This window comes from Mixophyes fleayi, chromosome 2 (assembly GCF_038048845.1).
Source record: "Mixophyes fleayi isolate aMixFle1 chromosome 2, aMixFle1.hap1, whole genome shotgun sequence".
NCBI lineage: Eukaryota > Metazoa > Chordata > Amphibia > Anura > Limnodynastidae > Mixophyes > Mixophyes fleayi.
Window position 1 is genome coordinate 37145569 of NC_134403.1, and position 16408 is coordinate 37161976.

The following is a 16408-nucleotide window of genomic DNA, read 5'->3' on the forward strand; positions in this document are numbered from 1 at the left end:
TAAATCTTCTGTATTACAGATTGGATACTGGAATGATATGGATAAGCTGGTGCTGCTCCAACACGAGCCTTCCTTAAAAAATGACTCATCAGCCATTGAAAACAGAACAGTGGTTGTAACTACAATTCTGGTAAGTTTTCTTCTCTTTATCGAAACTTGTATTTATTCATGTTATTCTCATGTGTCCAAGATCTAAAAGAATAGTGTTTTATAAATTCGCTGGTAAATTAGATAGTGTTAATGTAGCTTAAAGCCGCTGTGTGGCCCAGATTTCCTGTGACATCATTGGGTTTTTCCACTGGTTATAATTTACATGGAATGTTTTTTTTTTGTAAGCAAATAGACTCCTGGTACAAATGGATTTATTTAATAAGTGAATTTTTTTTTCAATACTTTCTGTATTGAAAACTGCCAACAAAAATCAATGATCGGCTTTTACAGACTGTCAAAAGGTTTTTTTTTCTGTCTTTTTTTAACCAGGTTTATTGGGGGTTTTTTCTTAACATTTTCTAAATTAAAGCCCTAGTATAGATAAAGTATAATTGTTGTAGCTCTTTGGCCTTAGGGAAATGTGAATTGGAACATTGCTTTGACAACATTTTATACTACCGTTTTAGCAACAACATACAAAAAAGTACAAATTGGGGACACTGAATTCTGTTATAACATTAATTTTTTTATTCTAATAAATATATGCACATGAATTAAAGCCAACATATAAGTTAATATTACTCATGGAAACATCTGTCAGCACTTATTACACATGCCAATTACTGGGCAGAAAGTTAGTTGTGCGAAGTACAGTCATTAAGAGCTGATATAAAATCATACAATTACAATACTATATGCTCTGTTATATTATTAAGCAAATATTCAATATTTCACTGTTACAAAATATTCTTTTGCAAAGGATCAACTTGTATCTTGGCTATAATTATCATTAATACAGTACATGTTTAGCTATTTAGCTAATGAAATATTAGTTTACAGTACACCATCCTGCAGAATAAATTGTTTTCTCAAATTCAGCACCATAGACAGCTCCCTTCACAGTCTGTCAATAGTTATTGTTGTCAATATCCTAATTTATATTGAATGACTTTTACCTGCTTATACAAGCATAGAAAAGCTCAGAAAACAACAACTTATATTTTGTGTTAGAACACTGGAACATGAATCACATTTCCTTATTGTGCAGTAATATCAAGTGTATTGTGCCTGCTTCAGAAGTCAGCCCTTTAACTCTGCCCTTTAAAAATCTGTTGTCAAAACAGGCGGGTGAAGGGTGACCTTTACTTGTCTGGACTTTCCACTAGGCTTCACTACACTTTTCACCTGCTCTGTCACACGTGACGCTTACAATAAATGTATTTTGGATGGGGGTAACGTGTTTATTATATTTCATTTTTATATTTTGTCTTTTGGCTGTAGCTGTTGAACACTAAGATATGCAAAGTTATTTGGTTATTTAACAAAATATTCCCATAATTCTGCTGTTACAGGATTGTCATACACAATTCATTGCAGGAGCAGTTAGATTGCATGATACTTTATAAACGCTGTGAGCTATTTGTACGGTGTATTTTTTTTTTCCTAAAAGATTCAGTAATGGGAAATCATACTTCAGTACAGTCCTCCTCTTTTCAGCCTCTGATGAAGAATCCTATTTTAAGAAATTGATCAAGAAAGAACAGATTTTCAAGATCCTGCGACCATTCCTTGCTATGGCTCAAGTATAAATCATCAGTATAGTGCAAATAGCAAAATCTTTATTTTCTTTTCCTTAAATCTGTAATGTTGGGTTAATATTCAACTGACTTGAGAATCACTCCTTGTATTACTGAAGAAAACCTTGAGACCATATTTAAGTACTTACAGAGAGTACAGCTATTCCCTTAAGTTATAAAATTAAATATGCATATGAAAGCTGAAGGCTTTCTTTAACTGTCCTATCTTCTGTGTTAAAAATAAACCTTTTATGCATGAATAGTACATAAAGTTTAAAACTGCTGCTCATTTGATGCATAACAGATGAATATGAAATACGCGACATGATATAAAATTTTTATCCGGTCTAAAAATATTTTGATATCACAATTGAGTTACATTGTAAAGAATTTCGAAAGCATCTGCGAGATGTTTACTAGATGCAGTTTATTACATAGCGACAATAAGTCTTATTCCGATTCCATAGTTTGATTCTGAAATCTACAATAAGTGTAATAACACATGCATAATAACTACATATTTTGCTATTATTTGCATTTCAGTAGTGGTACGTGATGTTTATAAATCTGTTTATGCTTATCATTTGCCTGCTGCTAGATCTTTTCACTCCGTTTATTCAATCCTCTTAGAGTCAAGTGTTGTTTACAATAGCATGCAATATTTCAAGACTGTATTCAATGTCACTAATAGCTTTGAATAATGTACTGTGCCACACTATATATGTCCAAAAGGATATCTCAAGAGTGAATTTTACCACTCGCTGTCCTCAGTTTGATGAATTATGATTTAGATTGGAATGTGAAAATTATGTTTTGGAAAAATTGGTAAGAATTTTTTAAAAAAGTGAGTCCGCTACATTGATGACATTTTTTAAACAGGAATGTTAATTTACCAAAAAAGTAAGGGTACAGAGCTGGGTCACAGGGGGTAATGGCAAAACAACTTTAAATATAATTGATGGAATTCAGTTCCATTGTGAACTTCAGATGACCAAGTCATAATGGGCTAATATAGAAACCAAGAATAGATCCCAATCTGATTTAAGGCTGGATTACTACCTGGAGCTAATAAGTTCCTCATCCTTCCCCGAGTGCAAGGGCTGCTTCATACAGTTGTATTTCCCAGGGCTTTTTGATTCATCCCACATCCCAAAAAATGGGGCTAGGTAACCCTGTGGAGGGTGTGAAAGGAGGAGGACCAATCAGAAGCCGCAGTCAGGAACATTGCTGCTTCTGATTGGTCCTCCCACTCATACCACCTTCTACAGCCTATTTAAAGTGGTCAACAAAAATGTTCACCAATCGAAATGGTAAAGTAGCTTTAAATATGTATTCAATAATTTTCATATAGCATTGTCAGCCAGTTTCTCTTCAACATCAAACATATAGTACTGGGGCCAGATGCTGAGTTGAACGTACTCTTGTTTGCATGGAATAAATTCAGAAAATTTGTACTGTGCATGACCAGAAAACAAGCCGCATGCATATTTACGCATGCAGAGTTGCGCATATCTACACTTGCGCCTTACAACTGGAAAGGGGAGCGAAGGGGCAGAGTACAGTAAAAGTGAGGCCATGTAAATGTGACTGAAGCGGATCAGCACTGAGATGAATATACGCCTGTCAGGAGCCAGATCTTTTCCACCTGCGTGCCAATAAATGCTGAAAGTGATGATGGCCATGAGCATTAGCCAGCCGCTTCTTATTTGCTTATTGCGAATTTACCTCTGAAGCTCATAGGCACTTTCTGCATGGTGGTAGTCAGCATATTGATGCTGACTACCCCAACACTACTTACCCCGATGTGGAGATACCGAAGGGCTCCTTCCCCGACCAGCGTGCAGGACGACTTCTGTGTAAACCGACTGGAAGTCATGGCGATCCATGAAGAAGCCGACGCCAGCTAATGACCTCACCGATAACCGCGACGCAGTCATCGGTGCTGTGAAGGGTGTAATGTAACTTCACAGCACCGATGACTGCATTGCGGTTATCGGTGACGTCATCAGCTGGCGTCGGCTTCTTCATGGATCGCCATGACTTCCAGTCGGTTTACACAGAAGTCGTCCGTCACGCTGGTCGAGGAATGAGCCCTTCAGTCTCTCCACGTCGGGGTAAGTAGTGTCGAAATAATGAGGATCATTATTTCGTACCCAACCACTTACTGCATTGGTTGGGCATGTAGTTTAGGATTTTGTGGGAATATTTTAAAAGTATTTCTTAATTTTTGTACTTTCATTTGTACACATGAAGGAGTATTGTATCTGCTGTATTTTATGAAGCCTAAAAGCAAAGGTGTTTTTTGCTTTCAAAACAAATGTTAACAATCTTTCTTGTGCTTATGACTTGGTTGGGTTTATGCCTATGCGAGTGTATGTATGCCCGATGTAAGCCTGACTTAAATCTTTTACGGGTGGCTTTATTTGGGCTTAAATTATGCCGATATGCTTTCAACTCAGCATCAGGCCTTCAATATCTAGTTATATTCTAGCTAGGGCACAGAGGTACAGTGACTTGTCCGAAGATACAAGTTACTGATACTGAGATTCCAACCAAGGTTTTCAGCAATTCCTTCTGTGTCAGTTAGTGAATCATCTACGTATTCCCCTAATATGAGAATGTCCTACAAAATAAGTCCATATGTCAATGGTTGGTTGAAACAAGGCAATGTAGAGTAAACCTCTAGAGAGATTAGTAGACTATTAATCTGCAAATGATTACATAAACTAAACGAGAACATGCTGAAGTTTTGGACAGTGCTTTCATATCCCTGTGTGAAACTAAAATCTGCTTATAATCTTGGGCAATATATTTATCAGTATATATTTATCAAGAGGTATCGGGAAGAGGGCACTATTTGACCGGTATCCGGAGAGATTAGCAGACCAATACTCCATACAGTAGTGGATACTCCAGAATTAACAGTGTTTGCAAATAAACATTCCGGAAAGTACATGATTATAAGAAAATACATTTTGTTCCAATGAGGTCCTTGTAGGGACACAATCTGATTATGCTACAAATAAAAAACAAAAGGGGGCAATAATAAAGACTATTTTGCAGGTAAATGTGATGCAAATGTGGTATTGTCTATAGCAACCAATCAGAAATGATTATTTACTAATAATATACAGTGTACAGAGAATAGAGAGGATACTGAATCATTCACACCAGTCACTTCCCCCTTGCACCGTACCGTCTATCTTCCCCATTCCCCAACTCCAAATTCCAATTTTCTAAATTGCACCAGCAAAATGTCAACAACAGTTGCTGTAGTCAAAACACCTATTTACTGCATATTTACCTGCGGGGATAGTTTTCCTCAATACCCTACACTATGGACCTGATTCATTAAGGAACTTATATTAAAAAGTTTCTTATTTAAGTCTCCTGGACAAAACCATGTTACAATGCAAGGGGTGCAAATTAGTTTTCTGTTTTGCACATAAGTTAATTAATGACTGTTTTTTCATGTAGCACACAAATACTTCATATCTTATTTGTATACTGAAATTTAAAGTTGATATTTGTGTGCTACATGAAAAAACAGTTAGTAAACTTATATGTAACTTATGTGCAAAACAGAAAACTAATTTTCACCCCTTGCATTGTAACATGGTTTTGTCCAGGAGACTGAAATAAGAAACTTCTTAATTTAAGTTCCTTAATGAATCAGGCTCTATATTATTATATATCATTTATCTGCCTTTCACATGCTGTGCATTTAGTCTAAATATGCTGAACCTGTACAATATATTATTTCAGTATATGTAATGGTGGTGTTTTAAAACATTCAGATGCTAAGTAGATATTTGCTTATATGTACATGTTTGGTAAATTTGTTTTGCACAATTTTTCTGTAATGGACACATTTATAGAAATGCAATGTTGTGAATTTGCTTAATATTAATTGTTGTACAAGGTGCTTAGCACAGAGTGACACCGTGTTATTGCATTGATCAAAGGTCCCATATTTTGTATCATTCGGTTTGTACCATAATAAATCTCAACATTTAAAGACAAATCAAATCATCTTTTCTATTTCTTGACATGTTCCTGAAACTACACTGCAGATTTGTAGACACTGTGCTTTATAAGGTAAATCCTATGTTTTGTGTAAAGTTTACAGTTGGTGAATGTTACTTTTAGAAGTGTACAAATGTTTTTGTATCACTTACGTTTACTTATGTTCTGGCATTCTTCTTGTTGATGTATTAAAACAGTGTGTTTCTGTGGAAAGGGCCATTTTTCTAGGGGTTTTTTTTAGGCATAGCCTAAAGGGTGCACTGTCAATTATATAATTTATTTTAAGAATTTAAATAGGGAATGGTGTTATAACACATAATTAAAGGTCCACCACTGCACAAATGCTATAATAACATTCTTATAGGGGCTGGCCATTTGCAGATAACTTTAACTTCTTGTTCTATATCTGTCTTTCTGTAGCTTTTACTAAATACATTGCTTAAAAGCCTTCTGCTATTGTCACCTATTATAATCAACATTTATTTATGAGATGTCACAGATTCCTCAGCGCTGTACAGTCATCAATACATAAAAAGAACATAATACAAAGAAATATAGGATCAAGGGATCAAACAATAGCAGAAAACGCTACTTAGAACATAAAGAATCCTTTACAAGAGAACAAGGAGGCGACGACAAGAGATGGGAGATAGAGAGGGCCCTGCTTGTGAGAGGTAACATTCAAGAGGGGCAAGGAAACAATTGGAGACAATGGGGGTGGTAGAAAACAAGTGGAATGAGCAGGTGGGGTGTGAGGAGGGGGTTGTTTTAGGATGGGGCAGGGTAGACCAACATGAAGAGGTGAGTTTTGAGGGAGCGCTTGGAAGATTGGAGGTTAGCAGTGAGTGTGGTCAGGCGGGGCAGGGATCCAAAGGTGGGGATACTTTTGTATTTACATGATGATAAAACACATGGCTAAAAACCACAAAATATTTAACTCTACGCATAAAATTCACTGTATTTAATAAACATTACAGGAGGACCTTTACAAGCCAATAAATTAAAGTCATCTGAATGTAGAAGGATGATTTTGTAGCTAACCTTTCTGTTGCCCTAGTTCTATACATAAACGGTGTAAATAGTTATTTAGCTTTGATAGATAACCATTCTGAATACTTCCGCAAGGTGACAATTTCCGTGTCTATACTCACAGTTACTTCATGTAGACTTTTTATACTTTATTCTCTGGTTCTTCTTCTACCAAAGAGTATATGAATACCCACTCATTATTTATAATTAACTATATTCAGATTTTGACTGTTAGGGCCGGTGTTTTAATTGTGGCTTCTCATTGTCATTTTGGGCAAATGCTAGCAAAAGGCAAATCTCTGTTACATCAGATTATTTGGGCAGGTTTGGGGTAGGTGGGAGTTAAATGTTTTGGAATACCCTTCCACTGCAGTTATGGGCCTTTACAAAGATGCATTGTTTAAACTGGATTGAGGACATAACATGTAAGACAATAAAGGTCATTTGCAAAAGTAGAATATTGTGGCTGTGCCGTGCACTTTATTTTACACAGATTCTCCCTTTACCCCCATATACACACATAGGTGTACAACCAGACGCTGTTGGGGAAAAACCCCCAAAAATTGCTCTATGTCTACTTTTGTAGATCCAGGTGGAAATACCTATGGTGGAAAGGGTAAAGGCATCACTCCAAAGTCCTTCCTAGTATTACATTCGGACTACCGCCTTCATTAAATTAATCTTTTTCATTTTTCTCATATAATACTGTTCGTTCCAGCCTCATCTATGTCTCAAAGTGGTCAATTGGCACCTGAAAATGTGTCCCTTTTGTGTAATTGATTATTATTATGATGTAGGTATTTGTATTCCTATAAATGCACTTACTGGCATTAAATGCACTTAGATGATCCTTCCTATTGAAAGTATAGGTCAGCACCTTTTGAGAACTCAACAGAAATAGGCTCTAAAGCTGTTTTTCCTTTGTTGTGACATTAGTCAACCATTGGTTTACCTGTTTATTATGCCACTATGCATAGATTTGAACATCTAGATGTTGTATGTAGCAAAGGGACAGTTTTATCTAGGTGATGGGTGGATTGGAACGTTCAGTAATTGTAACAATCGAATTGCAACTGTGCATTGGCCTAAGTGGTGAAACAAAAATAAAATTGTTTATATGCATAATATATATATGTGTATATATATATACATATATATAAATATATATATATATATATATATATATATATGTGTGTGTGTGTGCTCTACACTGGGAAGAGATAAAGCATGTTTTAAGGAGTTCTGTGCTTTGAAAAGCAGTGAAAGGCTTTTTAAACACACAGAGGGCCTTAATTTTAACATTGCCTGTAGGTGGCATTGTTTGGAGTGCAGTTATTAGACATTGAGAATGGGTATGCTTCATGGGAATCTGTGTTTGGCATGCAATCCTGTTCCCTGCAAAGCGTTATTAGTAAAATGACTTAAATTGACGAACATTAAATATTCATGCAGCTAGACAACACAACAGCATTATCTGCCCTATATCATGGAGATTGAAGTCACCATGCATGTAGTGGTGGGGGCCACCTTTGCTGATCACATATGGTGTGTCAGTGTGGGGAAGAAAGGAATCTTTAGTCAGGTAACCTTTATATACTCTCCACTTAGGGAGTCTATAGCAGCTAGACTGGGGCTTCAGTAATGAAATATCTAAAGGTCACAAAAGGTGAACGTATCCTTCTAAGGAGTGTCTCTAAATAAACTGTTCTGCTGCTTAAACACATTTACTTGGCAGAAAGGTTTACCCTGTAATTGGTAATGTCATAGCCGGTGCATGTCGCTCATTTAATGATTTGAAATGATTCTTTTCTAGTTGAAATAGATCCTATTTTACCATCGTTATACCGTCCTCTTAGCAGGGCTATCACTTGGGTTGCCCAGGGTCCCAGGAATTAATCATTTGCTATTTTCATATTTTAAACATGAGCTGAATTAGTTCTAAATTATTTTGTTTTATTTTATATAGAGAAGACACCAGGAGCCACTGAAAACTACATCAGTGGGAGGGTGGCAGCCTGGGGTATAACAGAAGTGGTCTAGGGGGGGGTGTACATATCAGTCTGTGCTCAGTTAACTATGATGCAGAACATTAGGCTATTAATGCTAATATTTGAACATTTACATGTCTAAATGCCTCCTCTTACCCCATATAATTCCATTAAGATTTTTACTCTACTGCCTCTCTCCATCCCTCATGTATCTTATCTCTTTCTATTCTAAGATTCTTATATTGTTATCCTATTATTATAATATTTTATATTCCCTCATCATCCTAAACCTAAGTCTATGCTCCTTCAGCCCGTGTGTGTACTGCACCCATTCATTTAGGAATCTGACGAACTGGCCAAATCCCAAACAAAATGCAAACCCTATTAATATATACCAAGGAGTGCAAAAATAGTCACGAAAGCTATTTAAATGAGCTAGAATTCCACTCTAGAGGAGAGTCACATGGAAGTGTTCCGATCATATCATAACCTGTTGTTCTGTCATCAGAATGTCTACATTTCTTCTTTGTAGCAAAGAAGACATCAGTTACACTAATTGTGAAAACTGTCTTTGAAGTAATTTGTCACCCTTTCGCACATTATGTCAATAGTGGTCATCGTTTTTCACTGTCATTTTTTATTATTTCGTTTTATGAACTTAACACTATTATGTGTAATTGTTGTCCTCCTTCCCACCTCCATGTATGCAGACAGTGCCATTTGTATTCCTCTCCCTATAACTGTATAGTTGCCACCATTTGTCCTCTACTGCCCCAGGATTTATTTTTACCACCATTTGTGTCCCCATGTTGTTGTGGTTGCTGTCCTTCACTCCCCCTTATAAATGTGGCCTTGTCGCCATTTTCCTCCTTCTTCTCCTGTAATTGTTTTCAGCACTAATTTTCCTCCTCTCCCCTCTGTCCTCTCTGTGATTTACTGATCCTCTGCTCCTTGGCAAGCTGAGCCGCAGGTAAACAAATCAAAATCTACACTCACATAATCCTATGGCGTGTACGTGACATCACTGTGTCAGCGCCTCTTATTAAACAGAATGTTTAAAGAGGACACGGTGTAAGGTACGTGTAGCAGATGATTATGGGACCTCATTGAAGTGCCTGCCTTATATGTAACGTCATTAATCCCTTTAGATTCGGTTCAGTGTCAGCAATGGATTTGCACAAAGCCGAGTCGAATTCCTTTGGAAATGGCTAGATTCAGCTAGACCACATATCCTTAACACTGTAGTAATCCAGTCACAATGAACAATTGTTGACAACAACTAAATATAAAGTTGGAATGCTTCAATTTCTCCACAGAAGAACAAAACCACCTGTTGCTTTTCAGGCATTAAATCTGTATAGAAAAATATAATAGGGGTATGGTGAAGTAAGTTCCATAACAGCTGCTCTGCACACAAAAAGTGATTACCCATGTAGCAGATAATCAGCAGAAAAGCTGGTCTGTAGATCATATAATAAGTCTCCTTCTTGCACATTCCAACTGATGACTCCTAAAACCACTAGAGCACCTTACAGCATTGAATAGTAAAGATGGACACAAGCAATCTCACAGATACGTCATTTTAAAAGAAAAACAAAATTGTATACAACTTACAAGAAGAGTTAACTCACAGGATGAAATTAATGTACATAAAATATATAAACTGATCATCTTATATGTGGGCTTGGAGAAAGTAGCAGCCTTCCTAGTCCTAATCAAAACCAAATCACCCCTGCCACTGGAAATATGGAGCCAGCATATTAGCACGGTCGTTAGCATTGCTGTCTCACGTTGCTGGTTTCACTGGTTCGATTCCAACCGGGGCCCTATCTGTATTGAGGTTTGTGTGTTCTCCCATTGTTTGCTTGGGTTTTTTTTTCCAGGTGCTCCGATTTTCTCCCACACTACAAAGCATACCTGCCAGCATTCTCTCCCATACCTGCCAACATTCTCTCCCACACCAGTCAACATTCTCTCCCATACCTGCCAACATTCTCTCCCATATCTGCCAACATTCTCTCCCATACCTGCCAACATTCTCTCCCACACCAGTCAACATTCTCTCCCATACCTGCCAACATTCTCTCCCATAACTGCCAACATTCTCTCTCATACCTGCCAGCATTCTCTCCCATACCTGCCAACATTCTCTCCCATACCTGCCAACATTCTCTCCCATACCTGCCAACATGCTCTCCCATACCAGCCAACATTCTCTCCCATAACTGCCAACATTCTCTCTCATACCTGCCAACATTCTCTCCCATACCTGCCAACATTCTCTCCCACACCAGTCAACATTCTCTCCCATACCTGCCAACATTCTCTCCCATAACTGCCAACATTCTCTCTCATACCTGCCAACATTCTCTCCCATACCTGCCAACATTCTCTCCCATAACTGCCAACATTCTCTCTCATACCTGCCAACATTCTCTCCCATACCTGCCAACATTCTCTCCCATACCTGCCAACATTCTCTCCCATAACTGCCAACATTCTCTCTCATACCTGCCAACATTCTCTCCCATAACTGCCAACATTCTCTCTCATACCTGCCAACATTCTCCCCCACACCAGCCAACATTCTCTCCCATACCTGCCAACATTCTCTCCCATACCAGCCAACATTCTCTCCCATACCTGCCAACATTCTCTCCCATACCTGCCAACATTCTCTCCCATACCTGCCAGCATTCTCTCCCATACCTGCCAACATTCTCTCCCATACCTGCCAGCATTCTCTCCCATACCTGCCAACATTCTCTCCCATACCTGCCAGCATTCTCTCCCATACCTGCCAACATTCTCTCCCATACCTGCCAGCATTCTCTCCCATACCTGCCAACATTCTCTCCCATACCTGCCAACATTCTCTCCCATAACTGCCAACATTCTCTCCCATACCTGCCAACATTCTCTCCCATACCTGCCAACATTCTCTCCCATACCTGCCAACATTCTCTCCCATAACTGCCAACATTCTCTCCCATACCTGCCAACATTCTCTCCCATACCAGCCAACATTCTCTCTCATAACTGCCAACATTCTCTCCCATACCTGCTAACATTCTCTCCCATACTTGCCAACATACTCTCCCATACCTGCCAACATTCTTTCCCATACCTGCCAACATCTTAGAACTTGGTGCAATTTGCAGCATGATACAGCAGGGTCGATGCCAAGATTATGCGATTTGCTGTGAATCGTGTCATAAAGCCCTGCCCCCTCCCACTTCACTAGGAAATGGTGGGATGAGGAAGGCTGCACTGCTTTCCCGGGTGACAATAGATATATGCTCTATAGATATACTGATACATTAATTTTCTCCTGAAAAAATTATATAGTATATGATCATATATTATATAGTTTGTGTGTATGGTAGTGGATATAGATTGTTAGCTCCACTGGTGGCAAGGACTTGCTTACATATTCTTTGTAAAGCCCTTCATAATACGTAAGCGCAATATAAATAACTGTTAACAAATAAATAAACCAGCTAGGAAGCAGACAACCAGGCTGTTGTTACGTCAAATAACCCTGCTGAAACATATTTTGTTGGGGGGTGGGGGTTATAATTAAGATATAGATAATGGGAATATGGATAATATATCTAAAGGGAATAAGGATAAAGCAATTTCTCTCTATCTGCATCTTCTCACACAGCATGTACAATCTACTGAGATTAAATAGACAGAAGGAGAAATCAAGTCTGTGTTGCCTTGGAGATGCACAGAGCTGAGTTTGCTATTTCTAATCACTAGTTTCAACCGAAGAGGTTAAAACTGAATGAATGCTAAGCCCCTGATGCCAACTGATTTAATTCCCTATATTGTCATTCCAGCAATACAGGCACGTATGTGCCTTTCACGCTCTGCATTCGTCTTGCGCAACTAATCTAAGCATTTAAGCCATGCAGAAAGTTCATGTTTGCGTTGTATGTCTGTATCTGCATTTGCTACCAGCATTTTGTATGATACTTTGAGAAATGTCAATCAGTCTATACCAGATGTTCATATCGTAGCTATAGAAACAGAAAAGTTTGAGTCAAACTGGGCAATCCAACACTTCTCGGTGCATGGCCAGTGTGCCATATTGGGTCTCATTAGCAGCACGTGAGTATGGTGCGGCTTCATATAGTCGAAAAAAGACCACACAAAGTTCCAGATGGTGCTGCCTAGCTTATGCAAGTTAACTGCATCATCTACACACCACTATTGGTCATCAAGCATACCGAATATGTTGTTAAAAATCAAATCAAATATTTATACAGGAAACAATATATGTAACTATTACTTAGGCATTGCGCTTGGGCCTCAGGTTTCAAGAGGAACATATTATGGAGAACAACGTTTTGTAGCACAATCTACACTTTAACCCTGGGATTAAGCGCTACTTAAAGGAAAGTTGCTTAGCGGACGAGCTTACATTCTGTAGTGTGAGAGACAGACATAAGCATTCCCCTGTTTCCTGTTTAAATTTATGTTAAAGTGCCAATTCCTAAACTGTAATATACAATTTAATTAGTATTATCTTATTTTAATACAAACCGTAAGAAATTAGTTCATTCTGGATTTTGTAAAAGGACGTATTTTATATAAGTAATTAAAAGGTAGTAGGTCCCTTCAGAATTTGAGAAAATACTTTGAAAGATATGTTATGTGCACTTTGTCAGATACCCGGTGCAAACAACACATTGGGGCTTATTTAATATTATGATGTATTTTACTTATATGTGCTGTAATAAATTGCAATTAAATTATACAGAGCTAGTTTGTATTGGAGAAATTTGGAATTTGCTGCCCATAACATATACTGTTAGGGAAGCACAGATATCTGGGTACAAAGGATGGCAGGACACGTGCCAGTCCTGTACCACATTACACTTGGCTTGTGGCTGAAGTGGTAGGGAAGAGTACCCACCGGCGCAGCCGCAATAAGACCTGGACATTCGTGATGTTAGAGTCTGCTATCGACACGGAATTATTCAGTTGCACTCACACACACTCAACACAGGTGACAGGTAAGTAGAGAGTGTGTATGTAGTTGTGTGTGTGTCGAGAAAATAAATAGCAATCGTATTCTGGAGAGATCGGATTGGAGGGAGATGGAGGAGTGTCAGTGGGTGGGATCAGTACTGATTTGGTAGTAAATCAAAATGAGAAGGGTTCTTGTTGTGGAGAGTAAAATTGGCTTTGGGGAACCAATTCATATCCTGGCCACACCAACCTCCACCGGTGCACTTGATTCATGATTCTACACCCTTTTGCCTCACAGCCGAAAATTTTCCTGCGACACTCACAGTAATAGTAATAATTATCCAAACAATGCTCCTTCTGCAGCTGTTTTGTTTTTCTATTACAGGCTCCAGATGAAAACCATCATCATTTTGCTTGCTATGAGCTATAGCACATTTAGAAATTTGAGTTCATCCATGTGAGCACTGTGTTACATAGGGGTATGTTAAGCTAAATAGCTTAACTTTAACCCTTTCATAGGACATTAGTGATTTTATATTTTGTTATGAATTATTTGATCACGTAGCCACATCACCTAAAGTTTGGACATCAGCTTGGTATTTGTCAAAATCTTCTGTGCAAGGATCATCCCTTCTATACTATCGGTCCTGTTACTGATGTTAGAGTCATTCTCTGGCATAGGATTTCTACGGCATGATAACATGATTTATTCCCAGTACATTTTATTCATTCAGCGTATTTCTTTTTTGTTTCACAATATCAATCTCTCGGTCGTACTTTATGCTTATTTTTGTACCTCTATGTGTGGAGTTTGACATTTATGGTGCAGGTTCTTAGGAGGGGTTAAATATGAAAATGTAATCATAGCAGCACTCAGGTACATTCAACTAAAACCATAAACTTTATTAATGCCTAATACAACCTTCTAGACCTTTGGTTATGGCAAAATAAGAGTTAAAAATAGGTATGTAATAGAAATAGAATCACTGAACAAGGTAGTTTTGAATATCTTGTATCTACACAACCTTTGGACCATGCATATTTCCAGTAAAGAAGATGTTGGCATTTGATCCAGTTGTCAAGTCAAAGATGGGTGTTATCTCTTAGAGTATAACCATATACACCAATCAGTCACAACATTTAAACAACCTGCCTAATATTGTGTAGGTGCCCCTTGTGCCGCCAAAACAGCACTGACCTGCTGAGGTATGGACTCCAGAAGACCTCTGAAGGTGTCCTGTGTTATCTGGTACCAAGACATTAGCAGCAGATTCTTTAAGTCATGTACGTTGCAAGGTGGGGCCTCCATGGCTCTGGCTTGTTTTAACAGCATATCCCACAGATGCTCAATCAGATTGAGATAAGAGGAATTTGGAGGCCATGTCAACACTTTGAACTCTTTTGTCATATTCCGCAAAGCATTCCTGAACAATTTTTGCAGTGTGGCAGGGTGCTTTATCCTACAGAAAGAGGCCACTGCCATTAAGCAATACCAGTGCTATGAAGGGGTGTACTTGGTCTGCAATAATGTTTAGATAGGTTGTATGTGTCAAAATAACTTCTACATGAATGCCAGGACCCAGGGTTTTCTACCAAAACACTGTACAGATCATCACACTGCCTCCGTCCGCTTGCCTTCTTGCCATAGAGCATCCTGGTGCCATCTCTTCCCCAGGTAAATGATGCACACGCACCAGACTATCCACATGATGTAACAGAAAACGTGATTTATCAAACCAGGCCACCTTCTTCCATTTCTCCAGTTCTGGTGCTCATGTGCCCATTGTAGGTGCTTTCAGCGCTGGATAGGGGTCACCATAGGCTCTCTGAACTCCCTCAAGCTACACAGCAAGCTGTGATGCACTGTGTGTTCTGACACCTTTCTATCATATCCATCATTACCTTTTTCAACAATGTGTGCTGCAGTAGCTCTTCTGTAGGATTGGACCAGACTGGCTAGCCTTCACTCCCCAGGTGCATCAATGAGCCTTTGGCATCCAAGACCCTGTCACTGATTCACTTGTTGTACTTCCTTGGACTACTTTCAGTAAGTACTAACCACTGCATACCGGGAACACCCTGCAAGACCTGTCATTTTGGAGATGCTCTGACCCAGTCATCTAGTCATCACAATTTGGCTCTTGTCAAAATCGCTCTGATCCTTACGCTTGCCCATTTTTCCTGCTTCCAACACATCAACTTCAAGAAATAACTGTTCACTTGCAGCCTAATATATCCCACCCCTTGACAGATACCATTGTAAGGAGATCATCAATGTTATTCACGTCACTTGTCAGTGGTTTTAATGTTGTGGATAATCTGTGTACACTATAATATAATAACATAAATCATTATTTGTACTCAGTATTTAAATACAGTAGCATATCATCCTCTCCAAAAAGGGAAGTGACTTCTGGGTAAAGCCATTTACAGGGTGGCTCTTTGAGTTACTGAACCTTTCCAAGTATTATCTGCTGCCAACCATTTCTGAATGCAATTAGACTGGGTGGCATTAACTGGGAGTGGGTGAATGCAGGGGGGGAGGGGTTCTTACTGTCCAATAAATCTAGGGCAACTCTTTATAGATTTCATGCACACTGCGTTGACATATGTGACTTTCACAATTAGTTGTCCTCTGGATCCACACTTGACTTATTT

The 16408-nt window shown here is 38.5% G+C and overlaps 1 protein-coding gene across 8 annotated transcripts in view; it reads left to right on the plus strand.

The window, feature by feature from the left end:
- The window catches only part of GRIA4 (glutamate ionotropic receptor AMPA type subunit 4), a 294843-nt gene that overhangs the window by 247276 nt on the left and 31159 nt on the right, over positions 1-16408 (plus strand). For 7 of the 8 annotated variants that reach the window (XR_012688574.1, XM_075198808.1, XM_075198805.1 and 4 more), the window contains exon 9: positions 20-130. Coding sequence is in view for 7 of the 8 variants with exons in the window: in XM_075198808.1 (XP_075054909.1) it covers positions 20-130 (111 nt within the window). In the remaining variant the exon portion in view is untranslated. Of the gene's footprint in view, positions 1-19; positions 131-1647; positions 5976-16408 lie in introns of those variants that run through there. The other variant, XM_075198809.1, reaches the window with a different exon arrangement.